Source organism: Phalacrocorax carbo, chromosome 4 (assembly GCF_963921805.1).
Source record: "Phalacrocorax carbo chromosome 4, bPhaCar2.1, whole genome shotgun sequence".
In the NCBI taxonomy this organism is placed as follows: domain Eukaryota; kingdom Metazoa; phylum Chordata; class Aves; order Suliformes; family Phalacrocoracidae; genus Phalacrocorax; species Phalacrocorax carbo.
This window is the reverse complement of record NC_087516.1, coordinates 84,085,159-84,095,113: the sequence shown is the minus strand read 5'-3', so window position 1 is coordinate 84,095,113 and position 9,955 is coordinate 84,085,159. Positions and strand designations below refer to the sequence as shown.

The following is a 9,955-nucleotide window of genomic DNA, read 5'->3' as shown; positions in this document are numbered from 1 at the left end:
AACAGCCTACGAGTGTGGGGGGAGAGTAGTCAGGATGGAAAATAGGTTGTACGGGGCCAAAACCTTCCAGACTCTTAACACCAGTTTCATACCAGGGACCCACCTGTGCCTTTCCGAGGTATGGGAGGGCCAGTGCTGGTTATCAGTTTCAGCTCCTCTCAGGAACAGGCAAGAAGGCTCAAAGTATGCAGAGTTCTTAAGTGTGTCCTATTCGAAGCTCCAGGCAACTTCCCCTGGAGCTGTAAATCTTTGCAGCAGATCCGGGTACTTCATGGCAATCTCCAAAACCCTGCACTCCATTTGCACAAAGCTGTGGGGCTCCCAGGCTCCAGCTTGGGCTTCTGCCTTGCACACATCCTGCTTTTGGGTATTTTCCCTGCCGGCAACCCACCAAGTCGCACATAGCCTTGTCCATGCAATGCTCACAACAGTTACATCAGCCTGGGCATGGAAATGGGCTTTCAATATGTCACCAAGCTGCTGCGTCGGCTAGCGCTCTCCCTTGCACCCAGAAATACATGGGTCTGACACAAAATGCAGCTGCTGTCGGTGGTGCCTGTAGGGCTAGACTGTCCCGTTCCATTCCTGTGTCCCCCTGTGCCCAGAGAGCCTCCCCCCTTCCTGAGCCCTCCCCTGTGTCCATGGCTGTGGCAGAGGGGACCCACCCCCACCCCCTACAAGCACTCCCTGCCCCAGGACAGCTGGGGCTGGGGGCTCCTCTGGGCCCTGTCACTCCAGGCCCTGTGCAACCCCTGGGGGCTCTGCTCAGTCAGGGCCCGTGCTCCCCCCACCCTGCAAGCTGGGGACTACGGCAAGAAAGGCTCCTGGCAGGGGTGAAGTGGCATGAAGCAGAGGGGCTGAGGAAGAAAAGGAAAAGGAAAAGGGAAAAATAGACTGAGAAAAGAGAGGAAGAGACAAAAAAAGAAAGGAAAAAGAAAGCAAGAACTGAAAGGCAAAAAGAAAGACAAGGAAAGACAGAAAGGCAAAAAGAAAGAAATGAAACGAAACCAAAAACACAAAAAGGAAGGGAAGGACAGAAGGAAAGAAAGACAGAGAAATAAAAGGTCAATAAAACGCAGGGCGAAAGCCAGGATGAACAGACGGAAGGACGGACGGAGGTAAGAGAAGCCGAAGGAAGGCGAAAGAGAAGGACAGCAGAGGGGAGCGGCAGGGGAGGTCTCGCCCTGTCCCCTTCCCCGCCCTGTCCCCTTCCCCATCCCGGCCCGCAGCCGTGGGCCGCCCCGCTCCCCCCGTCCCCCCCGCCATCGATTAACGTCCAGGTGCTTTGAAGAAAATAAAGTCATTTATTGTCAAAGCATCCAACATACCCAGATAAACTATAAAGTTTAATAAACCTTTCCGAGAGCGGGGGAGGGAAAAAAAGAACCCAAACCGAAAAGGAAAGGTAACACGGAACTATCGAGACTCCATTTCACGGGCACCAAGTGACACTCTGTAGTAAAAGGGACGCGGGCGGCGGGGGCCGGGCGGGCGGGAGGCGCCCGGTGCATGCAGGACCCCCGGCCCGCCGCCGCCGCCGGCCCCGCCGCGCTCCTCCCCGCCTTTAGCTTTATATCTAAAATAAAAATTTACCCTGACATATAATTATTATTACATCTAAACCATAAGTGCTTAATAATTTAAGTAGAAACGTATGACAAATGCATCAATATGTTGCAATATATGACATTTTAAAAAATGTATTTTTAAGTCATTTGCTTTTTTTTTCTGCTTTTTTTCCCGGTGCTTTTATTCGGTTTTTTTTTTGTGTTTTTTTTTTTCTTCTTCCTCCTTCTCTTTTCTTCTTCTTCTCCTCTTCTCCCCTGCTGCCCTCCCCGCCCCTCCCCGGAAAGTGAAAATGCGTGCATCGAAAGGAAAGGAAAGAAAGCGGCGGGCGGCCGCTGCCATCGGCGGGGGGCCGGGCGGGGGGGTCCCCGGGGTGCGAGGCGTGTGGTGTGGGGGTGTCCCGCTAGTTGTGCGAGGTCATGTGGCGGGAGAGGTGGTGGCGCTCGCGGAAGGACTCGTTGCAGATGGGGCACTTGAGCTTCTCCTCGCGGCGCCGCTTGACGAGGGGCTCCAGCGCGTACTCCTTCTTGTGGTGGGAGCGCATGTGGTAGACCAGGTCCGAGGTCATGCGGAAGGACGCGTTGCACTTGGCGCACCAGTTCTGGGCCGGCAGGCACAGCGAGGTGAACGACGGCGGCAGCAGCGTCAGCGCCGACGGCAGCTGCAGCTGCAGCGGCCCCGCCGCCGCCGCCGCCACCGCCGCCGCCGCCGAGCTCTTGGGCCAGAAGGCGGTGGCGTAGAGAAAGGGGCTCTGCTTGGGAAGCCCCCCACCGCCGCCGCCGCCCCCACCGCCCCCGCCGCCGCCGCCCGCCGCCTCCCCGCCGCCCGGCAGCTTGACTGCCAGCGCCTCGGCGGCGTAGAGGCGGGCGGGGGCGGCAGCGCCGTCGGGGCAGGGCTCGCCCAGCCCGCCCAGCTTCTGGCCCAGCACCAGTGGCGGGACGTGCGGGAAGGAGCGGGCGGGCTGCGAGAAGGCGCTCTTCCGCTCCTCCGCCCCGCCGCCGGGGCCGCCGCCGGGGCCACCCCCCAGCTGCGGGACGGTGGTGAAGGCGCTGCCCCGCGCCGGGCTGCCCCCCTCCAGGCGGGCGGCCAGCGGGCCCCCGGGGCCGCCGCGGGGGCACAGCCCCGGCTCCCCGCCGCCCGCCCCCGGGGCGCCGGGGGAGGCGCGCTCCGGGCCCTCCTCGGGGCCGCCGCCGTCGGGCTCGGGGCCGCGGGCCGCCTTTTTCACCTCCACGAAGGCGCTGCGCTTGGCCTCCCCCGTCTCCGGGCTTGGCGGCGCGAAGAGGCGGCCGCCCTCCTCCAGGCCGCAGTAGGAGCCGGCCGCCCGGTACTGCTGCTGCGGAGCGCACACCGGCTCCTCCTTGGGCGCCGACGGCAGCCCCGGCCGCTCTGCCGGGAAGCGGCCCCGAGCCGCCGCGCCGGGGCCCCGCTCCTCCTCGTCGGGATACCGCCGCTTGGCCTTCCCGGCCGACGCCTCGGGGACGCCCTCGGGGGGCGCCGGCCGCCCCGGGGACCCGCCGTGGCCGCCGCGGGAGTTTTCCAGCTCCCGCGCCAGGTTGTGGAAGTCCGTGGAGGGCTTGGTGCTGGCGGCGGCGCTGCCGCCGTCGGCCCCGGGGAAGGGATGGTGGAGCGGCCCGCCGGGCTTGCAGTACTTGCCGGTCTCCTGCTCCTTGCCGGCGCCGTCCTTGCCGCCGGGGGCCTCGGCGGCGGGGCCGGTGTCCGGGCCGTGCAGCCTCTTGGGGCAGCGGAACCGGAGGTGGGCGGCGAATGGCAGCTCGAACTGGAAGCGCTGGCTACACTCGGGGCAGGCGAAGGGCGGCGAGCCTGCGGCCGGGCACCCCACGGGCGGGATGGGTCACACGGGGACGGGGGAGCACCGTCAGCTGGGGCCGGCGACGACGCTTCCCCCGGGGATTAGGGACGGGGCGGGGTGTCCCGCCGCCGGCCACCGCACCCCCGTCACCCCGCCCAGCCTACCCCCTCCCCAGCCCGCCACGGCGGCCCCTGGTCACCCGGGGCCGTGGGAAAAGGGGCGCGGGGCGGCCGCGCGTGTCACCCACCGTTGCTGCGGGCGGGGGCCCGGGCGGGGCTGAGCAGCAGCAGCTCCGTGAGCTCCTTGCCGTACCACACCAGCAGCTCCTCGTCCTTGGCGATGCGGCGCAGGGAGCGGTAGAAGAGCTGCCCGCTCTTGATGTAGGCCTCCAGATTCTGCTCCTCCCGCTCCCGCGCCGACTGCACCAGCCGCAGCCACATCAGCCCCTCCGACGAGCCGTTGGCCGCAGACGTGTCCACCTGCAAACCCTGCTTTAATAAACGCGCACGGACAGCCGGACGCACCGACCGACCGACGGGATGGGGCCGGGCGGGCGGCGGGGGCAAGCATCGCGGCGGCGGGGGTCCCTGGCGGGCGGCCCGGCGGGGCTGCGCTCCGCGGCGGGGCGGCGCTCGGGCACCGGCCGTCGGGGCGAGCGGCTCTTACCCGGAATATGTAGGGGACGGTGCGCTTGTCGGTGGACTTGAGAGCGATGAAGGCGATGCTGTCGTACAGGGACGTGTGGCTCAGGACGCAGGGGCCGAAAATGGCATTTTCTGGAATGTCGCAGGTGGTGTAAACGCTGGTGAAAATGTCAGTCAAGCACTGCTGGACCGTCTTGGCGTCCCCGTCCCATATTCCCCTCTGGACCCCGGCGTCCTCCATGCCTGCGGGAAGAGAGAGGGGCAGAGTAGAGCCGTTACAGCGCGGCGCGGAGGTGCGGCCGCGACACGCCGGGGAGGAAAAAAAATGTAAAAAAATATAAATAAAAATTGAAAGAAAAAAAATAGGAAAAAGAGAGGCAGGCGAGCACTTTCACCGGTGTGGAAAAAATAAAATTAAAGACGGCGAGGAGCTTGGCGACCGGGAGGCGAGGTGCGGGGAAGCTGTCGCGATGATTTATTTATCAGCGAGCCCGGCTGCGAGCGCGACGGGAGCCGGCTCCGGGCAGCAGCCGGGCAGGCGCGGGGGGGAACCCGCGGCCAGACCCGCTCACGGGCAGGAGCCGGCCAAAAACGGGGCCGCCGTCTGCGGGCCTCCGGCCGAGGCAGGGAGCGGAGCGGCCGGTCCCCGCGCCGGGCTGCGGGACCCGGCGAGAGAGGAGCCGGGCCGGTCCCCGGGCTGTGACAGAGGAGCAGAGCGAATGGGTTTCAAGTGGCTTGTCATTGTCGCTGATTGCATGTCAGCTCACCTCCCGCTCCGCTCGACAAGAGGGAACGTATGTCTGCTCATTACCATAATCCAGCACTTTCCCTCCGAGACTTTAATTAAAAGCAGCAAGCAGAGGTAATTATTTTTACCTCGACACGCTTATTTATGGAGGAGCGTGAGCCGCGGCTCCCGGGCTGTACTTGGGGACGGACGCAGGCGGAGGCGAGGCTGGCAGCAGGCAGCAGGCAGGGTGCGGGCAGGGTGCGGGCAGGGTGCGGGACAGCGGCCGCCGGTCTGCCCGCGCCTCCCGCCGCGCTGCGCCGTGCTGAGGCCGGAGGATGCTGCGCGCAGGGCTGCGGGCGCCCTTGCCCTTTCCGGCCCGATTAGTGTTCGGCTACCTTCCCCCCACCCCATCTGGCATCGAAATCATTCATTTGGGGTTCGCTCGGGAATAAATCCGTGTTTCTCGCGGTGCGCCTATTGACACCCGAAGCCGGTCGCACCGGGCACGGCCCCGCGAGCCGCCTTTCCCCCCCCGCCCCTCCCCGTTTTCGGGAGACAACCGGGTCCCCCGCGCCCCCAGGAACTTCGCCCCCCGGAGCGGCGGCGTGGGCGGCGGGGGGTCCCGGGCCCCGCCCGGGAACGGGGGCCGGGGGGAGGGCGCTTTCGCTGCCTCTCCACCGCCCTCCCCGTTACGGTGCTGCCCGGCGCATCCCTTCCCCGAAGGGATTATTTCGCCAAACGAAACAAACGGCAGCGAGCGGCCCCCGCCAAACTTTCCACCCGCCCTCGCCGGGCCCCGCACAGCCCCCCACGGCCCCGCGTCTACCCGGGTCCCCCCCGGCCCCGCGGCGCTGCCTTCCCCCCCGTCGCCCTTTGTCCGGGCCGGGCGGCGCCGGGGCCGCTCCCGCAGCCGGAGCCGCCGGGCACCGCATCCCGAGCAGGGCCGGGCGCCGGCACGGCCACCTCCCGGCATTGTTCCCTGCTCCGGGGCTACCCCGCCGGCGCGGCGGAGCGAGGCGCGGCCAGGCTCCCCCCGGCCGGGCGCCGGGCCCGGCGGCGCGGGGGAATGGCGGGGCCCCGCCGCGGGTACTCACCGGGGAGAGTGGGAACGTAATCCTCGCCCCGTCAAGTGGCACAAAGACGGGCTGCTGCCTGCGCTGCCCCCGGCGCTATTGTATCAGAGCCGCTCCATGGCCGGGGAGGCGGCGGGCCGGGGCCGGGGCGCGGGCGGCGGCGGGGAGCGGGCGGGCGAGGCGGGGAGGCGGCCGGCGAGGCGAGCGGTGCAGATGGACCCGATGCAGTGAGTGACTGGCACACAGACACACACTTTTTGTTTGCTGCACATAATCTGCCCAATGACGCGTGACAGCCCACGTCCCCTCCCTTTAACCCCTTCAGGGGCTGCCCGCTCGCTGCCTGCCCACCCGCCCGCTCTTCACCTGGCCCCGCCGCCACCGGACACCTGCGGGGGGGGAGGAGGCCGGGGCGGGACGGGGCGCACCCCCCAGCCCGCCGGTAGCAGTGTGCGGGGTAAGGGGGCCGCCGCTCCGGGCCGGCCTGGCACGGGGTGCTGGGCGGGGGGCCGGGCGGGGGGCCGGGGGGGCCCAGCGGCTGCCCCGCCCGGCGCCGGGATACCGGCGGCCGCCTTCCCGCTCTGCCCTCTCACCTGCCGGGCAGGGGGGAGCCCTCAGGCACACGAATAAACCCCCACCTCGCCCCTCCCCACCAGGATGAAGGCGGGCAGGGATGCCCGCGCGGAGGGGAACCGCACACCCGGCCCTTCGGAGCGGGGAGGGCACCCGGCGGATGCCCGACGTGCGGCCGGAGAGCGGCAGCGGGCAGCCCCGGGACTCCCCGCCGGAGCCTGCCCCGGGCCGGTGTCCCCCCGCGGTCTGGAGCGGAGAGGGCGGCCGCCGCGTCGGGTCGGGTCGCCCCCCACGCCGCGGCCCCCGCCTCTCCCGGGGCGCGGGGGCAGCGCCCGGCTCGCACCCACGCACACGCGGGGCCCCTTTTTTTGCGGACACGCGCGCGGATTTGGTAAGCGAAAGCATCCGCGGAGGTTCTGTGCCAAAATAAGCGCTTTACCGCACGGGAAAGTGTTTACCGGTTCCTCCCTTATCGCCGTAATTTCGGATACAAAACAGGTTAAAAAAAAAAAAAAGAGGAAAAATAAAATTTAAAACCCCCTAAACTAAACAAAAGAAGAGACAAAGCGTTTTCTAGAGGCGAACGGAGTGTTGTTTGCAATCAGAGAGTGGGCTGCTATTTGGCTTTCGAATTCACTTATCCTCTACATAATTACGATTTTCCTTGCATTAGGATTAAAGGCTGCACATAATATGCTTTCAACATTTATCTTATTAATTCGACAAAACACAGCGTCTCCTAAAACGGAGATTGTCATAACATTAAAAATATGGGAGTCTGTAAAAAATTGGATCTCAATTCCTGCTTCAAAGGGGGGGGGGGGGGTTTGCCCCTTTTCCTGTTTTCTTTTTTTTTTTTCTTTCTCGTTTTTTTTTTTTCTTTAAATGCCGCAGCTCTCGCTGTGTGATATAAATTGTCCGAATGACTGTCGTTAGTAGGGGGGAAAGAAAACCTACGCGTTATTTTTATTCGCGAGAATTTTAAGGGACACCACGGTACATAAAGTATCTCGAAATTGCTTCGGCATTATCTTAGCCACCGAAATTCCCGATACTAAAAAGGACCGTAGCGGCATTTATGAGCATTTATTCAGCCTCGGATGCTACCGTAAAAGCGAATCCCAGGCAACGGCGTCGCCTCAGCGCCGCAGAACACCACTTTTATGTACGCGGACTCTTTGGTTTTAAGTTCGTGCTTCCGAGCGCCACGGCCGGGGAGCGCCCACAGCAAAGGCAGCCGAGCCCGGCTCGCTGGCAGAGCCCGGTGCCGGTGCCTGCGGCACGGGGAAGCCCGCCCTGAAAAGCGGAGTCCGCAGCTTTGGGAAGCGGCCGCTCCCCCGGGCCCAGCGAACATCCGCACCGGGATCTTGCGGGTAGTGGCGGGGGGGAGGAGGCGGGAAGGTGAGGGTGCTCCGGGGCCCGATCCGGGGTGAAGGAGGCCCTGCCCGGGGAGGGAGCAGCTCCCCGGTCGCCAGCCCCGGCCGCAGCCCGGCGGGGTCTCGGGGCGCCCCGCAGCTGCACCGCCACCCCCGCGGGGCCTTGCACACGCTGCCCGCCACCTCCGCAAGCCACCTACGAAATACCTCCTTAACTATAGGCACGCCACATACGTTTATTCTTCCAGAAAACCTCCCGTGGAGCGCCAAGAGCGACCCGGGCTGAGGCGCTCCCGCCGCCTTCCCTCGGAGCCCCCGGCAGCCAGCCGCCCAAGGCCGCCTCCCCGCTGCTCCAGCCCCAGCCCCGCAGCACCGACGCGCCCCCGACGGCACCGGCCCGGTACGGGGGGGCCACCGACAACCGGCTCCCCGGAAAGGGGAGTCTCCAGCAGCTGCCGGGGCAGGAGCAAGGACTTGGGCTCGGAGGCAGGCGGGCAGGTAAACCGGAGCCCCATAGACACGCAGGGGCTGACGGCCGTCCAGGCCCGGGGGGGCAGCACAGGCTCTGCAGCTCCCCGGCTGGGGGGATAGGGCTGCTGCGGGGGTCAAGGGGCTGGCGGTGTAGTGATGGTCGATCACCAATATCCCTTAACATCTCAAAGGGAAGGGCCAGGTTTCTGCCCGTGATGAGCTGCCATGGACATGGCCGCACAGGATGGAGGCTCTGTCTCTCTGAGGATGTCAGGGCATCCTCCTGGCTGTGCTGGAGGGGCCTTCTTTTTCCTCCCTGCCAAGGGGCCAGGTGAGGCTGCACAACCTGTGCTCAGAAACACTCCTGCATCCCCTGCAAAATGCAGCCTCAAAGCTGTGACAGGTGCCAGGCCTACGAATGCGTGGTTACTCCTCTGAGGAGACACATACACAGCCAAAAGTCAGCTCACAGGTGACTCTGCTATAAAGTCACCCGTGAAATAAAAATCACTGAGAAAATACGCAAGTTCGCAGAAGCACACAAGCACAGCCACAATCATTCAGGGGGTGCCAGGGGACTGCGAGGAGGAGGGATGGAGAGATGAAGGGATGGCCCAAAGCTGCCTTGCTCCCCTGTCTGCCCACTGCTGTCAGAGGCAAGGCAGGCCTGTGGTCCTTGGGGGGGAGCACACAAGGTGGAACGGAAAAGTGATTCAAAACAAAATGTGGATCCACAAGCTCTCCTGGTGCCTGAAGAAACGCAGGCAGAATGGTTCCCTTCCCCTGAGACAAACACAGCAGCTAGGCCTCTGTAGTGGAAATAAATCGGGGCCTCAGCTGAATGACAAATCATCCTTTCTGCATTTAACTGTTACCAGGCTTGTGGATGGCACCTGTCCTCAGGAGGTCCTGTACCAGGGTGTCCACAGCATCACTGCCATGCTGCAGACCAGCAAACAGCGGCACGGGGAAGGATTACCCACCGGTAATCCTTCCAAGCAGGCGCATGGGTCCTTCTGGGACTCCTCAAGCCCCACAACCAGCCCCAACATTTCCCCACCACCAGGCCCTCACCAGGGCCCAGGCACACCAGCAGTGCCTATCTCTTTTCCAGCTCAGCTACCAAACAAGCCTGTGGTCCCCATCCCTTCCTATTTCCCATGACCCTTCGGCAGCCTCTCTCTGATGTTTGCAGCAGAACCTGGGGCTTCCAGGTCAAGTCACTGCCACGCTACACAAATGTAAAGCCCTTTTTGCCAGATGCCGGCTTTGGCTGTGTTTCACCCCAAGAAGGAGCAAACACTTCTGCTCCCCCAGCAGCCTCAGGCAGCCACAGCAGGACTCGGCATTCCTTCCCTACCATTTGCTCACAACTCAGGTGCCATAAGCACCTCAGCTATTTCTTCAGCTTCAACCTGATGGTGCTTGATCTGCTCCGTACTTCTTTCCAAGCAGATGCAGAAACTAGTTAGAAATATCAATTTGTATATTCACCAAAGCGTCACAGAAAATTTTTATAACTGCAGAAAACAGACTACTGAATGTAATACGGGAGGTTGGTTAAACAGTTAATGTATAGCCCCAAATCACTTCTGATTGTCTATCTCAAAATTATTTTTCTCAACAACAGCTTTCTATTTCTCCTCCTAATGTGACGTGGTAGTATCACCAAGGTTTAAAACCTGGGAAGCTTTCACCTAGCTTTAGCTTTC

At 63.6% G+C, this 9,955-nt stretch overlaps 1 protein-coding gene across 2 annotated transcripts; it reads right to left on the bottom strand.

The window, feature by feature from the left end:
• Nucleotides 1–1,284: 1,284 nt before the first annotated feature.
• On the bottom strand, nucleotides 1,285–6,031 carry PRDM8 (PR/SET domain 8). 2 transcript variants are annotated; one of them, XM_064450858.1, is made up of 4 exons: nucleotides 5,845–6,031; nucleotides 4,043–4,263; nucleotides 3,624–3,855; nucleotides 1,285–3,387 (listed from the first exon to the last, which is right to left on the bottom strand). In XM_064450858.1, exons 2-4 carry the CDS (start codon nucleotides 4,259–4,261, stop codon nucleotides 1,970–1,972), a joined length of 1,869 nt encoding a protein of 622 aa, XP_064306928.1. In that variant the 5' UTR covers nucleotides 4,262–4,263; nucleotides 5,845–6,031; the 3' UTR covers nucleotides 1,285–1,969. The 2 variants fall into 2 exon arrangements, with proteins under 2 accessions (XP_064306928.1, XP_064306929.1); XM_064450859.1 differs by lacking the exon at nucleotides 5,845–6,031 and having other exon boundaries at nucleotides 4,043–4,838.
• Nucleotides 6,032–9,955: the final 3,924 nt, after the last annotated feature.